General features: G+C 46.4%; 1 protein-coding gene across 4 annotated transcripts in view; it reads left to right on the forward strand.

Annotated features, from left to right (window-relative positions):
- Nucleotides 1-18,095, forward strand: part of thada (THADA armadillo repeat containing) — a 92,630-nt gene that overhangs the window by 36,268 nt on the left and 38,267 nt on the right. For all 4 annotated transcript variants that reach the window (XM_042065733.1, XM_042065732.1, XM_042065734.1 and 1 more), the window contains 2 exons: nt 3,992-4,123; nt 12,219-12,387. In XM_042065733.1, coding sequence (XP_041921667.1) covers nt 3,992-4,123; nt 12,219-12,387 — 301 coding nt within the window. The remainder of the gene's footprint in view (nt 1-3,991; nt 4,124-12,218; nt 12,388-18,095) is intronic.

Below are 18,095 nucleotides of genomic sequence, written 5' to 3' on the forward strand. Positions count from 1 at the left end.
CACACACGTTCACTCGCACGCACACACACACACACTCACACACACACACACACACACACATATACACATATGCACACTCTCACATATGCACACTCTCACACACTTAAACTCATTGACACACAGCAGCCTCTCAAGCACAAGCAGGACCCTGTGTTCACACGGCAGATCCTGTCTCTTTCTCTTTCTTTCTTTCCTTTTTCTCTCTCTCTCTCTCTCTCTCTCTCTCTCTCTCTGCCTGCTCATGGTTGCCATAGCGACGCGGGCCCCCAGCGCGATCATATTTTCATATCGCCCGTAAATCACGCGCCACATAAAAACCTGAACGGACGAGACTGGCGGGAGATGCAGGGGGCTTAGAAAGCCATTAGCCGCCCAGCGGCCCAGCGGCCGCCCACTTGGACTGGGATGCGGCCCGAGGTGGAGCGGGGGCTTGTGGGATACGTACCACGGGTTCGGGTTGCTATGGCGGCGGCCGCATTGAGCCCAAGGCGGGCCTGAGTGCGGATGAGCACTCTTTAGAGGGAAATGGGTTTTATAAATCATGTGTAACGTCTCCGTTAACACCTGAACAAAGGTGATCGAGGGTTTAAAGTCTTTTAATAGCTTTACAACTCTCTGGATGGCTTACTATGGCTCAGGTGCAGAGAAAGTGTGTGTGTGTGTGTGTGTGTCGCTGTGTGTGTGTGTTTGTGTCTGCTTGTGAGCCTCCACATGGCCTCCTGTAACAAATATGTAGCATTATAAAGCTATTTTGACCATTGGGCGGACGTTTGATGTGCGCAGCTCTGTAAAAATTGCTGCTCTCATGGCCAGCGTGGGTCTCTGGGAGAGGTGGGGTGGGGGGGGGGGGGGGGGGGAGGGTGGCTGGCTGGCCCTAATGAGGGTGGATGGGGCCGGATGAGTAATCCCCCATAAAACACAGCCGTCCTCAGCCCCAACTGATGAGAAAGTGTCCTGGCACTGCCGGAGCTATTTGATAAACATTTGTAATAGCCTTCGCAGATGCCTCGTAAATTGAGCCCCGGGCCGAGGGGAGAGAGATGGCGAAGGGGAAGAAAGTTCTGGAACACTGATTCTCTCCCCTTCCCTTCCTTGAGCTGAGCTGAGCTGTGCTGGAGTCCAACGGCACTCCTTCGGATTATTTCTCTCTCTCTCTCTCTCTCTCTCTCTCTCTCTCTCTCTCTCTCTCTCCTGTGCTGTGTGGTAGTGTTCTATTTCTCTGTGTCTTTTATGCTGTTCTTTCTCTCCCTCTCACGCTCCTTCCCACTCTCTTTCTCAGCATGCTTTCTCTCATTCTCTCTGTGGTCTCTCTCTCTCTCCACCTACTCATCTGTCTTCTTCATCTCTTCTTTCCCTCGTTAATTTTTCCACCACATTCTCACTCATCACTTCTCTTTCCCCTCTCCCTCTCTCTATCCCTCCCTTCATCCATCTCTTCTCATTTCTCTCTGCTCTCATCCCCTTTCTCTTCTCCCCCAGTCCCCTGTGTCTCTCTCTATCCTCCCTTCAGGGTCAGATTTCCTCTCGTTCTCCATCAGCTTAAAGGAGAATTCCGGTGTGATATTGACCTAAAGTGTATTGAAACATGATACCGAGTGTGAACGTATGTCTCATAGCCCATCTCGACTTGTCCCCTGCACTCCAAAATCTGGCGCTAGTTAGCCGATGCTACCAACATCTTTTTCAATAGTGGTGCTTCGGCATCGGGCTAGCCATGCAAATAAATCACTGTTTTACACCCATTTACGAGGCTCAATGTATCTCCACACTTCATTGGTAGACTTCCGAGGGCCCTGACATTTAAAACGAGACATTGAGAACTTTGAAAAAGCACTGGTAGTTTACTTACAAGACGATTTATACAGACAGTATCTTCACGAAGTTTAGCGTTTGCAGCCATCTTGAATTTAGTCACGATAAGTCGAGCAACGAGTAAGAATGAACAGCTATGATAAGGGATCAGATTCCAAAAATAATTCAGTGGAAATGCATGGATTCCAGTTGCTGCTACTGGAAGAAACTGGAATCCATGCATTTCCACTGAATTATTTTTGGAATCTGATCCCTTATCATACCTGTTCATTCTTACTCGTTGCTCGACTTATCGTGACTAAATTCAAGATGGCTGCAAACGTTAAACTTCGTGAAGATACTGTCTGTATAAATCGTCTTGTAAGTAAACTACCAGTGCTTTTTCAAAGTTCTCAATGTCTCGTTTTAAATGTCAGGGCCCTAGGAAGTCTACCAATGAAGTGTGGAGATACATTGAGCCTCGTAAATGGGTGTAAAACAGTGATTTATTTGCATGGCTAGCCCGATGCCGAAGCACCACTACTGAAAAAGTTGTTGGTAGCATCGGCTAACTAGCGCCAGATTTTGGAGTGCAGGGGACAAGTCGAGATGGGCTATGAGACATACGTTCACACTCGGTATCATGTTTCAATACACTTTAGGTCAATATCACACCGGAATTATCCTTTAAATCCGGCTGTCTCTCTCTCTCTCTCTCTCTCTCTCTCTCTCTCTCTCTCTCTCTCTCTCTCTCTCTGTATCTCTCTCTCTCTCTCTTTTTCATCCCCTTCTCACTCTGTACCTCTCTTTACCTCTTTCATATGTCACTCTCAGTCACACCATTCATCTCTCTCTCTCTGTCACATACGCCCACACACACATGCACACACATACTATCCTATCCCATCCCCTCATGTGTTAGTAATTCCTCTGTCGTCTCCTTGGTGCCTTGATGACATCACGCGCAGGGCTGCCCTTTGCCGTGCCTGACTGAAATCAGATGCTGAACAGATTGCACATCTCGACGCTCACTGCCGATGGCGTTTCCCTCGGCTCCCCGTTGCCATGGTGTACCAGTGCACATCCTTTAGGAGGGAAATGGAGTGTTTGAACACCCTAACACAATGTGTGCACATATGCGCGGACACACATATATATACACACACACACACACACACACACACTAAAGTGTGCAGAGGTTCTCTCTCTATGAAGATGAATCAAAGATGAGGACTGATTCAAGGGCACCCGAATGTACTGCTTGGCAGGTCCTCATGGTGTGTGTATGTGTGGAGGGAATTTGTGGGTGAGGAGCTGCCATCAGCGTCACAATGCCAAAGGTTGTTAACTTGGTTGAAAAGTTTCTTCAGTGGGTTTGTGTGTGTGTGTGTGTGTGTGAGAGAGAGAGAGAGAGAGAGAGAGAGAGAGATGCATGCTTTCTCCTGATGTACTGCTCCATCTGGTTTGTAATATTTCCCAGCAGTGCTGCTCAATGTATTTAATCATTTGGTTGAAAATAGAAGTTTGTAAGGTCTCACACACACACACACACACACACACACACACACACACACACACACACACACACACACACACACACACACATACATCCTACATGCCTTCTCCAAGAGTCACTCCAGATGTGTCCATGTTTATTCAATCACTGATACATCTCTCTAGTTTAACTCTCTATCCCTCATACAGATTTATTTCTGTTGCTTTCTTCTCTCTCTCTGTGTCTCTCTCTCTCTCTCTCTTTACCTCCCTGCTCTCTCTCTCTCTGTGTCTCTCTCTCTTCATCTCCCTGCTCTCTCTCTGTGTCTCTCTCTCCTGCAGAACAGTGCGTTTGTAAAACCCTATTTCTATCTGAAGCTATACAACTCCTTGTGTAGTGGCCACTGTTGCATTGGCTTCATGCATTCCCATTCTCTGTCCACTCCCCTCACTTATAGCACAGTTCAGTTGACCGTAACCTTGAGGGTGGACGTGATCTGACCTGCTGGGCCCCCTGGAGGAGTTGTGCGGCGGGGGGTGGAACAGGAGGGGCAGAGTCTAAACAAATCGGAGAAAGGAAATCAGCCCTCTCTGAGGAGGATTACTGCTGTGTGTGTGTGTGTGTGTGTGTGTGTACTGATGCTATGTGTTCCCCCTCACTCTTTCCCTGTGTGTGTGTGTGTGTGTGTGTGTGTGTGTGTCTCAGTGACTCTGGGCAGGTGAAGCTGCACCCCAGTCTCTTCCTGCTGCTGCTGGTATTGGGGCGTCTCTACCCCTCCCCCATGGACGGCTCTGCCACTCCCCTGGGGCTCGCCGCATTCATGCCCTTCATCATCAGGTACACACACACACACACACACACACACACACACTACACACACACACACTCTCTCACACACACTCACACACACACACACACACTACACACACACACACACACACTACACGCACACTACACACACACTCTCTCACACACACACACACACTACACACACACACACACTCTCTCACACACACACACACACTCTCTCACACACACACACACACACACACACACACACACACACACACACACACACACACACACACACTCTCTCACACACACTCACACACACACACACTACACACACACACACACACACTACACGCACACTACACACACACTCTCTCACACACACACACACACTACACACACACACACACTCTCTCACACACACACACACACTCTCTCACACACACACACACACTCACACACACACACACACACACACACACTCACACACACACACACTCACTCACACACTACACGCACACTACACACACACACACACACTCTCTCACTCACTCTCTCACACACACACACTCACACACACACTCACACACACACACACACACACACTCACAATCTCTCTTACGATCTTAGTCACACACACGGACAAAGCATTCACACATTAAACACACAGACATTTGATCAGCGTCATGGGTGAATCCTGCGTGCCGCGGCCTGGGCACCAACCCACGCACATTTCCATCTGAACAGTAGACCTGCCGTCGCCGAGGTCTGTCCACATGTTCACAACAGCAGAGAAGAGAACATATTTTTGGGGATATTGTAACACATTCCCAAGACAACTGCTCTTACCGTCATACCAGCCCCAAGGCCTTTGTGTGTGTGTGTGTGTGTGTGTGTGGTTGGGTGGGGAGGGGGGTTGAGAAAGAGTGTCCCAATCTCAAGGAGAGGGATGGATACGGTGAATATGAACCATGAACACGGATGCATTGAATTTGCATGTACATTTCCTATTTTTGAAGTGAATGAAGTGTCATTATTCACTAATATAGTCTAGGTGTGTTGCATGGAAATTTCTCACACATAGCAAGAAACACACACACACACACACTCAAACACAAACGGACACCTCGCTGCCAGGGATGCGTTCTAGTATGCAGCTTGCTCTCATGGCAGGTGTAGCCTGCAGCAGCTCTCTCTAGAACACTCCGTTCTCTTTTCTGCTTTTGGGAGAACTGGCCTCCTGCGGCACGGTCTGTTCCACTTCATGCTCTGGGAAAAATACTCTCCTGTACACACACACACACACACACACACACACACACACACACACACACACACACACACACACACACACACACACAGAGAGAAAAAAGAGAAGAAAGACAATGACTCTCAAAAGACAAATATCTTACACTACGGATGGGAACATTTGACAGTTGTGAAAAAGGGCGATGAATTTGAAAAGTACACACAAAGCTGCACAAACCTTTTTTTAATCTATTTTAAAGGTAAACACGTGATTGAGAGAGTAGGCCCTGATGCCAGCAGTTAATGCACTAGAGGAGTAGGTGGGAAACCTCTCCTAGACACATCCAGAATGACGACATTATTTGGGCTTCACCGTGCGGTTTGAGATGAAGTGGGCTTGAGATGCTAGATGGAGTGACCTTACCTTGGCATTTATCTTTGACCTCTTATCCTCTTATCTGTCCAGCTCCCTATAGCACACTGTGTGTGTGTGTGTGTGTGTGTGTGTGTGTATGTGTGTGTATTACTCTAAGAGTTGGAAATGTGTCTCAGTTTTGTGGTGCTTTGACTCTGGGAGGAAGTGTGTGTGTTGACAATGGTCATTAGTTTTGGTGTTATCTTACCCCTGTAGCACACAGAGAAGGATACACAGTAATCTTTTGTGCCTTTGACCTGGACATAGCAGAGAGAAAGCTCTGTGTGTCTGTTGATCTGCCTGCTGTATAAATGTATGTGCGCTCATGACTGCACACAGGATGGCTGGGACAGGGGAGGCTGAGGTTGGACGGTCAGTAGAATCAAATGTTGTGTGTGTGTGTGTGTGTGTGTGTGTAGGGGTTAGCCAGCCAAGGCCAGTCTTCTGGAATGCAGATAAGCGCTGAATTAAGACACTGAGAGAGGAGGAAAGGGGGGGATGCATTCATTGAGGCTGATGTTTTTGAGAAGATCAGAAGAATACTCCCAGAGAAAGCCCGACTTCTGGCAGTGCATGAAGCCCCCTCACAAGTATGCTGTCACACAATCACACCAAAACACCAAACTCAGCACAAGCACACAGTGTACAAAGGAGCGTCAGCCTGACTTTCTTTCTAAAGGTTACATAGTTTTTCATTTTAGTGTGTGTGTGTGTGTGTGAGCATTATTGCTTGTGTGCATGCTGGTGTGTCTGTGTACGAGTATTAGTCCCCCAGTATAAATCGGATTTACATGATCAATGGACACATTTCCATTAACTTAGGTCATGCCAGGCCACAGGGATTGGCGCTGCTCGGAGATGGATAGATTGCGCTGCCTGCCCGCTGGCCCATTGGCAGACCCTGCTGGGCACCTCTCCACACGCTTTGGTTTTCCACTGTCCTGCCCAAGTCTCCGGCCTGGCACCAGCCACTCAGAACTCCCCGTACCAGATGCAGAGGCCCCCAGTGTGCCCGGCGTAGCGGCTGGCTAGCAAAGCACTGTGGTCGGACACAGACTGACCTGTGAGTCGGAGGCATCAACCAGCTGCTGAACCTGCGTGAGAGTTGTGGCTAGCAGTCGTGATGTGTCAGCCACTGAAATTGTGATGGTTCGTCGGTGAGCCAGCTAGCATAAAACATGGAGATTTGGAAGTCATACAGGAGGCATGGCTGTTCACCAACATAAACACTGTCAAGGGAATTGGTAACAGGCTAGAGGCCAAACTGGCCAAACTTCATATTAAGCTCACTTGCAAGGTCCCATGCTGGCGACCATGTATGTATTCATGGGAAGACTGCAGTATTATATATTATGCTGTATTATGCTCAACTTGTTGACACACCAATCACAAGAAGTTTCCTATTTGATGCGTTAAAACCATTAGCATAGTGCTGAATGTTAACTTGCTAGCACCCCATGGAGAAATCAAAAGAAAAAGTTTTGCGTGACTAGCATGGTGTGGCCCCGGCTGTGACGTCTTCAACAAATCAAACTTCTGTTTCTTATGAATCATCCGTGCTAGGGTTGTGGAGATGGTGGCCAGTGGTTTGTTACGCACAGAGGACCAATGAATGGAAACTTTGCTTTAGTTCCCAAACTCGCTTGTGTCAGCAGATTTTCTTGACGCGCGCTGGTGGCGGTCCTGTGTTGGACGGTGTGTCGGACGGGTGACGAATCGCTCTGGGGGTCCCTGAGGTTTCAGTGGAAAGTCTGTGGAAATACTTGCCAGTGGAAGGGGACAGTGTGTGCCGTGATGTAGAAGGCTTGTTAACGTGTGGTTAAACTAGCTAGCATGCTTGTCGGTTGTAGGGTCAGTGCCTTGTTAGCGTGTGGCTATACAGACTGTCCAATAGTTATAGGTTCTTCTGCAAATCTGTGCCTACAAACTTAACAGGAAGCAAGCTAACTGCCGAATGATGTTTGTTTGTTTTATTCACAAAGTTATGTTTAAATAAGCCATGTACATGTGCTATGAGTTAGTCATACAACTTAGGTTTCATCTGCAGTTCCTGTCCAAACTGTTGTTTGGTCATTATGATAATGGTATCCTTCATGTTCAATTCAAAAGTTCAATTTTGTCTCTACAAAAGCCAGTAAAAAGGAAAATATTGTCATATGGAAAAGCATCATCACCTCCTCCATTTTACTCTGGCGTTTTTCTCTGTAAACTTTAGATTCAAATTCTATCATCTGCTACAAACTGATTAGTGCTATGTAAACTACCTTAAAGTTTTAAAAGGGTAGTCTTTTACAACCTCTTATCTTCAGTTTAGGCCTTATTTAATGGGCTAGGCTTGACAGTGGAGACTAGCTAGCGAAGATGGGAAGCTTGTTGAGCGCTAGCGCCAATGAGTTAGCATTAGCTAGCATTCATTCTGCTCTAAAACCGTTGAGATTAGCAAGAAGGGTAGGTTGAGGTGTGGTTCTTGAGGGCTAGTGCTTCTTTACCCTAAAAGATGATAGTACTGCTTGTGATGTGAAGCGTTGGAGACTAGCGCAAATGGGGGAGCTAGGTTGGCGATTACCTTTACTAGCGCAGATGGGGGAGCTAGGTTGGAGATTAGCTTTACTAGCGCAGATGGGGGAACTAGGCTCCTTGAGGGTTAACTGCAGCGGCGCGGCAGGGGGAGTGGGGCTGTCTCTTGTCAGGGGAGGTATGCACACACATAAAGCCCTAATGAAGCCCACATGGCGGGGGAGGTTAAATTTAGCCTGGCTCAGACTGCCTTGGCCCACACTTCATCTCTCCGTCCTCCCCCCTTCCCCTTTTTCTCCCCCCCCCCCCTTCCCTCTCTCCCTTTCCCCTATTCTCCTTCCCTTCCTCTATCTCAATCTTTCTTTTCTCCTTCCACAGACTTGTGTTTGTGTGATTAGGATGCTGATGTGTATCGCTTGCTCTAGTGTACCACCACTGCTGGTTTGAAAAGGTGTTTTTTTGCTTTTGCATTCTCTCTTTCCAAGTCGTGTGTGTGTGTGTGTGTGTGTGTGTGTGTGTGTGCGCGCGCGCTGGAAGGCAGAGTGAACCCTTATGCTTGGCATATGTTTGCATTTTTCTGCCCTAGGACGGGTATTTGATGGTGAATTAGGGAGTGCTTCTTTTCCATGGGACTATCTGTTTCTGCTTCTCCTCCGCTTTCCCACACAATCCCACACACTCGCTTTCACACAGCCACGCACACACACGGTAGCGGTCTCTGCCTCCAAGACATTGTAGAGTCTAGGGATCTACCGATATGGTTTTTTCAGGTCCGATACCGATATCAATTATTACCAAAACAGGAGGCCGATAACCGATATGTAAAACCGATATTTCAGTTGTCAAAAAGGGGGGTAGATAGTAGCCTAGGCTATGGTGATATGCTGAAAAATTGTATTCAAAAGCATTTAATTATGCTAACTTTTCTTTCTTCTTTTGATACACAATTGTCTATCAACTTGCATCACAAGTGTAAATCCTGTGTATCATGTTAATCCAAGAGCTGAGTGATGGCAATTATTTTCATAGGCATACACAATGGCCTATGTGCTTGTAAGGGACCGGTCACAAAGAGGATGCTTTGCCATCGTGTGTGTGAGTGCACGAGAGAGGGATAGGGAGAGGAAGAGGTGCATGCGTGATGGCAAGTGTTATGGTTGAATAGTTTAACAAAACAGTTTTAAAATAGTTCTTAGGCTATTTAAGCATGCAATTTGTGTCCATACTGTATGTAGGCTATAAGGTACACTTCTGTGAGCCTAAAAGGCACGTAATAGCCAGCTCAGGACGCAATTTAGTTCAGGTCGGATTAAATTACGGCTGACCCTGGGTGCCTGTAGTCTTTTCTGACAGTCAACTAGACTTTTTGACGTTCGCTATCGCATAATTTAGGACTTGTCTACTATGTAGGCCTAAGGGATAACGTCCGCCGAGGTGTCCCGTTATTCACAATTAATGGACGAGGCGGATGCAAAGAACTCCCGACGCGCAGCACCCGAGTTTGTAGGCTAACTAGTAAACGGTAGGCTATCACTAACGTGCATCAATCGGGAATTCGCTAAATGAAGGAGGCGGGTGCTTTAGGCTACTTATTGATCCGGATCAAAGAGACAATAGCTTACAAAGTGGTGTTTTTGTAACTTCAGTGTAGATGATTGTGATTCACATTGCAACTTCAGCAATTTAAGGTACCTTCCTTACCTTCGAAAAATAGCTCCGTACAGCTGAAGCCCAGTATGCCTCAGTAGGAATTCTAATCTTTCTCTGTGTTCAGTCTTCGATCCTGATTGGCTGCATTTGTGCTAACTAACAAATCAGACAGTGTAGTGGGCGGGACAGTGCTCTCGAACCACAGAGTAGCAAATGCAGGGAGTGAGAGACGCTTTACAGACAAAGTAGCACGTTTCATTCTTTATCCATTTCAGTATCGGCTTATCGGTTATTATAAAAATGCTAAATATCGGCCCTAATAATCGGCCCGGCCGATAATTGGTCGATCCCTAGTAGAGTCCCAGTAAGAGTCGGCAGAACCACATTTTGGACCCAAACCCCTGTGTTCCTCCCTACCTCTTGGGTTCTGAACCAGTGTACAGGAACAGATCGGTTCCACGTAAGAGCTGTGCCAAGTCATTGTGCTGGAGACAGAACCAGCGTGTCCAAATAGGACCCAGGTGTGCACTCAGACATGGAGGGGGCTGTGTATTTGTGGGAAGGGGGTGCTCGTGGTGTTCTGGAGGGGGAGTCTGTGTGTGTGTGTGTGTGTGTGTGTGTGTGTGTGTGTGTTGCTGTAACCCCCAGGAGATGTCTCGAACGGCCCTGTTTCTAAAATTACACCCTTCCAAACTGTCATTTCCTCCCCAAAGAGTTTTAATGGCACAAATTAGCACTGATGGTTAACATATGGGGCCTGGTGTGTCCGTACAAGTGTGTGTGACAGGGGCACTGGAGGAGGGGGACATGGACCAGCAGTCTGAAGGGAGAAGACCCAAGAGTTTGTGTCTGGGAGGGAAAAGGTTTGTGTGTGTGTGTGCACTGTATGTGTGTCTGAACTTGAGAGGATGTTGAAAAAGTAAAACAGTGAGAAGGATTGAAGAGGTTGTATGTTTTGATAATGGTAGTAATACAAGACGTGGGTGCGTGTTTGTGTGTGTGTGTGTGTGTGTGTGTGAAGGGGGGTTATTTGTGTGTGTTTCTTTTGGGACATGTCTGTCTAGAGTAATATGCACTGTTGTCTTCATCAGTTGTAGACTGACCATATGATGGTCATGTGTTGCACACACGCTCACACACGCAGCAGGTGCAGATGCAGTTGTTGAGGGTCTGTTCTGAGGACAGGCCCGCTCCCCTGTTTTGATTTTCTAAAAATAATGTATCGCTCACTCACCCACCCCTCCTGTCTCTCTATCTCTCTCTCTCTCTCCCTCTCTATGTCTCTTTCTAAAGTCCTTACTGCTGTAAAATGAGATTCCCAAATAAGGTCCACAAGATTTCTTAAAGATTGTTCTTTCCACTTCTAAAAAATCCCCTAAACTAAGTGAAACCTAACTCCCTCTCCCCCTGCCCCTCTGTCTGTCTGTGTAGTAAACTAGATTGCCATAGTCACTCCAGGTTAAGTGTTCAATCTCAGATGCAGTTTGCGTATTTATAGGCCATTTTCCAATGATCTAATGATCTAAAATGGAGTCGAGGTGCTTCCTGTCACAGTGTGACAGCTGGTTGACCCCAGTTAGTAAGAGCAGTGGTTTGTGGGTAATTCCACCTCCTCAGCCCACCCGCTAACACAAACACACACACACACACACACACACACACACACACACACACACACACACACACACACACACACACACACGGCGCTGGTGATCTATCTTCTATTTATCTTTGCTCTTTCCATCATCTCAGACTGATGGATGGATCTTCATCCTTCTGGAAGAATCCAGAGTGTGTTTTTTTCCACAGCCAAGGAAGGCCTTGTGTTTTGATTTAGCAGTTCTAAACCGCTCAACATGGGCGAGCTCAACATAGGGCTGCCCGAAAATGACGTCAACAGTCTCACTCACACACACACACACACACACAGATACACAGATGCACACACACATTTGCTTCAAATGATATGCCCCCACTTATACTCACATTCACAAACACACACACATACATGTCCTCCACTTCACTTGATTTACTCATTCTAAAGTGTTAAATGCTTACGCAGGCACACACACACACACACACACACACACACACACACACACACACACACACACACACACACACACACACACACACACACACACACACACACACACACACACACACACACACACACACACACTCTCACACTCACACACACTCTCACACATACACACTTACACTCGCCCCCCACTTTGCCCTGCCGGTAAGTGAACCAGTGACCGCTAATAAATTTCTGCTTCTTTCATGTTTAACGTTGTAACCCTGCAGATGTGGATGCAGTGCGGTGTACCGCACACGAGAGATGGCCGCTCGCGCCCTCGTCCCGTTCGTTCTCATCACTCAGATCCCTGCTACCGTCCAGACCCTCCTAGAACAGCTGCCTCTGCAACCAGGCCCCCACACCCAGCAGAACCACATCCACGGAACCCTCCTGCAGGTCAGAATACTCGGAACCTCATAGAACCACTTCACTCTGTTCTTCAGCGTCATTTCAGTCCATTGTATTGAATTTGACCCAGTTGATTTGTACTGGTTTACTTCTGTTTAATACTCCTATAAGGATCTCTGTGTTGGCTCTTCACAGCTGTTCCCCATGTCAACACAGAAACAACCATGACCTGACAAACACGGCCACTGTACAAAACAACAGTCTGCAAATAACAATGTGTTGCACTGGTCATGTGTTGCACTTCAGAAGTTCACAGTTCCACAAAACAAATGTGTTGCACCTCACGGTTTTGGCAACTCGATATGATCTCAATTTAAGTTGGGTACAATACGATTTTCTAAAAAAAAAAAAAGAAAAAAGAATGTCTCACTCCCCACACCGGTCGTCTTGTTGATGTTTTGCATAGTTGTAGTGTAGCGCCGTGTTCCGCATGGCGCAGTGCAGCGCGGCACAGCTTGGCCTTCCCAGGCCCTTGTGCTTGTGGATGAGTGTGAAGTTTGGCCTCGCCGGTGACGTTCACGGCCCAGCCCCGACTCGACGGCCACCGACTCCCTAACCTCGACGCGTTGCCATCGAGACGACAAACACAGATAATGTGCACGTTATCGACGGGAGTGTGTGAAGTGGTCTCGACCTCAGAGAGAGAGAGAGGGAGGGGGGGGGGGGGGGGGGAGAGAGAGAGAGACAGACAGATAGAGGAGAGAGAGAGAGAGAGAGAGGTGCCCAGAGGAAAGAAATGTGTCTGTGCTGCACAGCTCATCTGTCAGTCAGGGGCAAATTACAGAGGAGCAGAGCAATTACAGGTCAGGAAGAAGGGAATAGGGAGAGGGAAGGAAAGACAGGAGAGAGTGCAGAGGGTGTAGATCTGCCTTGAGAACGTTGTCATTTAGCCTGTCCTTCCTGACATGGATGTGTTGTTTATAATGTGTGTTTGTATGTTTGTGTGTATGGTTGTGCATCTGCATATGTATGTGTTGTTTGTCTCAGGGAAGTACACAGATGCTGGGAAGAGCAAACTCTGAGAGCTACTTCCCGTCATAACTGTGTGGGTGTGTTTGATTGAGTGTGTGCATGCGTTTCCCATTGTGGTCGCCATGTGTCAGGGTCTCCTGCAGATGTGTCCTGCCAGCAAAGAGACGTTGTGTGTGTGTGTGTGTGTGTGTGTGTATGTGTGTGTGATGAGGAGGATGGGGTGTGTGCATGTAGTGTGTCGGGGAGGGGGGGATAGGGCCATGGCTTCCAGCACTTCCCAGTCCTTTTAATTTCCGTGTACTCAGCCATCCCCCCTTTTTCTCTCTCTTTCAAGAAAGCTTTATTGGCATGAACGTTTCAGTAACATTATTGCCAAAGCTCAATTACATGTAGACAAAAATATAAATAAATGAATGTTTAACAGAACTGGAAATTAAGTAAGACATAAAAGTTAAGCGACAATTCTAATAATAATAACAATCATACATAACATTGTTTATGACTGTGGCCTCACTCTTTCTCTCAGCATACATGCATGCAAGCATACATGTACATAGTAGTGTGTAAAGACAGAAAACAAAACATCATGCATCACACATTCCTGCAACGGCAGTGTGTGTGTGGATGGGAATGCATGTAAGTGTGTGTGTGTGTATGTGTTTGACTTTTTTGTGTGCTTCACTGATGAGGTGACTCCCTTTGTTTATGGCAAGCATCTATATATCTTGCGACTCTTGTGCTCTTTTGTTCCTCTCCTAATAATATTCTTAAACTTGGATCCTTAAAGTTTTGAAGGTTTGGATGCATTTCTTGATCACGTATCTCTTTCCATTGGCAGCATTCAGCCAAAAAATGAAGCTCTGTTTCTATGGCACCTTGGTTGCAGTTGGTGCACAGCCTGTCTTCTTTGGGCAGCCAGGTTTGCCTGTGCCTGCCTTTCTCTCTCTCTCTCTCTGTCCCTGCCTTCTTCTCTCTCTCTCTCTCTCTCTCTCTCTCTCTCTCTCTCTCTCTCTCTCTCTCTCTCTCTCTCTATCTCTCTCTCTCCCTCCTCTCTCTCTCTCCCTCCTTCTCTCCTTCTCTCTCTTTCAATTTAATTTAAGGTTGCTTTATTAACATGACTGCAGGTACAGTCAGTACTCTCTCTCTCTCTCTCTACTACTTGGTCTCTGTGTTGTTCTCCATCTTTTAACCCTTAGAACCCTAAGCTGTTTTTAGGGCATTTTCACTACCTTTATTCATAAGGATTTATTCTGGTCATTGTAAGTGCCACACACACATATATAGTTTTTTTCAGCAGAGTCTAAGCTATCCAGATCTGCCATCATTCCATGTATTAGTACTAGCATTGATTTTATTGAGATTTTTAAAGAATTAAAATATAAAAAGCATATTATAAAAATTCTTATATTTCGACATGTATCTCACCACAGCAAGCTCATAGCTCTACATGCATTTCATGTGTGTGTACGGCAGACTGTCCTGAATCGGGCAATATAATTGCCATGTTGGAGGGATACTCTGGGGCTGAGCAATTTACAGAAATATGTGGTGTGTGATTTGCGGAAATAAATGCCATTTTTTATTTAGTGATGAAAAATGACCTTTCTGCGCTCCATATCTGAGACAGGAACTGATCTGACCTGATTTGACCCGATGTTGCGTTAGTATGGTGAATGCACTCATAATGATTCTCAACTTTTTACTGGATTGCCATGAACAAAGTAAAGGCAAAAAAGGTGTTTCTTTGTTGAACAAATTGGGAAGCAATGTGAGCTTTCAATTGGATGCCATGCAGGAATTTGCTAGGATCTCAAAACCGAATTATGAACATGCTTTGCCATAGAGAAACACACGTTAGCGTTGGATTATAAACATGCTTTGCCACAAGCACAGACAAAAACGTGGGGTAAGTCCAGCTATATGAAGTTATTATTTTGCTGTCACTTCGTCTGTTTTATAACCCAGAATGATGTACTTGGTATCAAATGATAGCTCTGTGTCTCCTCTTTCATTTCTTTCAAGCCAGAAGGATCGATAAACATGGTACCAATGGATAGCCCCATGTCCCCTCTTTCATCTGATATGCTTGCCATATCGATGCGATCACGGATTCACAAGTAATTCAAACGAGAGAAATGGGTGCGCAGGTGAACACAGAGAAGTATAGACTGTAAATATAATGCAATTTAATTTCATGATTTTTTTTTAATTGTCATACTTGATCGTACAGACAAGTGTGTAGTCTCTTTGGAAAGCCCCACTTCTGCTCTGTCATGCAATAAAGGTTTCATCTCACTACGATAAACAGTTCCGGAGCAATGTAACAGAGAAGAAAGGGTATGTTTTTTGACGCACTTTGCGTCAATCGGGTTCTAAGGGTTAATCTGTCTGTCCCCTGTCTCTCTTTCTGGATCCCAAAGTGTGTGTGTGTGGTAGATGTGTTGTTGTAGCTCTCTATCTGTCTCCAGTATAGGTTTGCTTTGCATAGTGATGTTGAGTCCAATTTCAATAAGGCTTTATGTAATGATTCACCTGACCTCAGGCGTCAATCTATCGTCATCAAGCTTGTTAACATGCAAATGTGAACAGAATTTGGGTCGGTGTGTGTGTGTGTGTGTGTGTGTGTGTGTGTGCGCGCGCGCGTGCAAATGAATCTGTGGGAGATAGCATGGAGAGTGTTTACAGATGAAGAGTTTTGATGCGGGGCGTGCTGTTGTCATGGCAATTGCAGATACCTGCTGGCTTTTGGTGTAAACAACTGAGGTGCATGCTGGGACATCAGGGGCCTACGTGTGGACCTGTGCATCACTTTGACTTGGACAGATAACAACCACCACACCGTTTGCGCGCCAAGAAGGTGTGTGTGTAGATTCAAGAATATGAGATATAAGATGGCTTGTTTATGAGTAGATGGAACCACAAGCTGTGTGTGTGTGTGTGTGTGTCATTGTTTATACACAGTTGGCAGGAAAGGTGAAAGCTTTTGTGTCTGTTTCTGTTGGACTGGTACTACACTTATGTTCAATTAGTTTGTGTTTACGCCAGCAGTAAACAATATGTCAGGTCCATTTAAGCCAAAGTCCACCCTCACCCCCACCCCTCTCAAATAAGGCTGAGTCTCTCTCTCTCTCTCTCTCTCGCTCTCTCTCTCTCTCTCTCTCCCCCCCTCTCCCTCTCCCTGTCTCTCTCGGTGGATGAGTCAGGGGCGGGTGGGTTGTGAGCGCTGCATATTACTGTAAGCTCAAGCGTTTCATAGCGCACACTGGGCCATGTGTGCAAACCACATGCAAATATATGAGAGTGTTTACGATAGAGAAACAGGAAGAGAGAGATGGAGGGAGAGACAGAGAGCGAGCCAGGAAAAGAGAGAGAAAGAGAGAGGGGGGGATTAGGAGGAGAGGATAAGGTGGAGGAAGAGTGAGAGAAAAAGAAAGCGAAAGACTGATGGAGGGAGGGAGGGAGGGAGGGAGAGAGAGAGGGAGGGAGAGAGAGAGAAGCAGTAACAGGTTGCAGATGTTTATGTCTGCTTAGTATTAATGACCCCATTGTGTGCAGATTTCCCTCTGAGATATAGAAACTTCCAGCAGAATAACTCCTGTAAACACACACTCACACCCTCACTCTTACACTCACACTCACACACACATAGACACAAACACACACATAAATTACTACACTTGCACACATATGTATATGTATGTGTATGTGTGTGTGTGTGTGTGTGTGTGTGTATGTGTATGTGTATGTGTTGTCCCCCACACACACACACACCTGCAGAGCAGTTCAAAACGGCACATATGTCACATACTCTCCCTCTCAAACTCACAAACACCCACACACACACATGTGTATACACACCCATTGACATGGCTAAGAGACACAGAGAGGCAGAGCTTAACCTTGTGTGACACACACTGTTATGACCCACATGCCTCATGGGCAGAAGGATCTGTATCTGTAAACAACCAGTTCAGAGCTCCGCCTTTGATTAGGACTCCATCAGAGAACAGGAGCGGGATTCACTGCACAGTCCACACACACACACACACACACACACACACACACACACACACACACACACACACACACACACACACACACATACATACACACACACACATACACACACACCAAGAACAATGTTTACACAACCAGACCCCAAAGAATCAGTGTAGCGAAGGAGAACTGATCGACTGGCACTAACGAAAACTGGCCTCTCCTTTCACACACACACACACACACACACACACACACACACACACACACACACACACACACACACACACACACACACACACACACACACACACACACACACACACACCTTTGCTCAGACACATGCAGACACTCTTGTTCACTTATGCTAGCAGCATACATACAGACACACACACACACACACACACATACATACACACACACACCTTTGCTCAGACACACAGACACACTTGTTAACCTATGCTAGCAGCATACATACAGACACACACACCACAAGAGCCAATAGCAACTTTGAGGAGGTCTTGCCCAATCTCTACTGATGCTAAGTCATTTCTCTTCCCTTTGATTTCCCCTCCTTTTGCTTCTATCTTTTAATTAATCCTTTGTGTGTTGCCACAACATTAGTTAGAGGATCTGGCACTGATTGTGTGTGTGTGTCTGTGTGTGTGTCTGTGCTCACTGTTTTGATAACTGTGTGTGTGAGTGGGGTGAGGGGGGTGTTTGTATGG

This window comes from Alosa sapidissima, chromosome 16 (assembly GCF_018492685.1).
Source record: "Alosa sapidissima isolate fAloSap1 chromosome 16, fAloSap1.pri, whole genome shotgun sequence".
Classification (NCBI taxonomy): Eukaryota; Metazoa; Chordata; class Actinopteri; order Clupeiformes; family Clupeidae; genus Alosa; species Alosa sapidissima.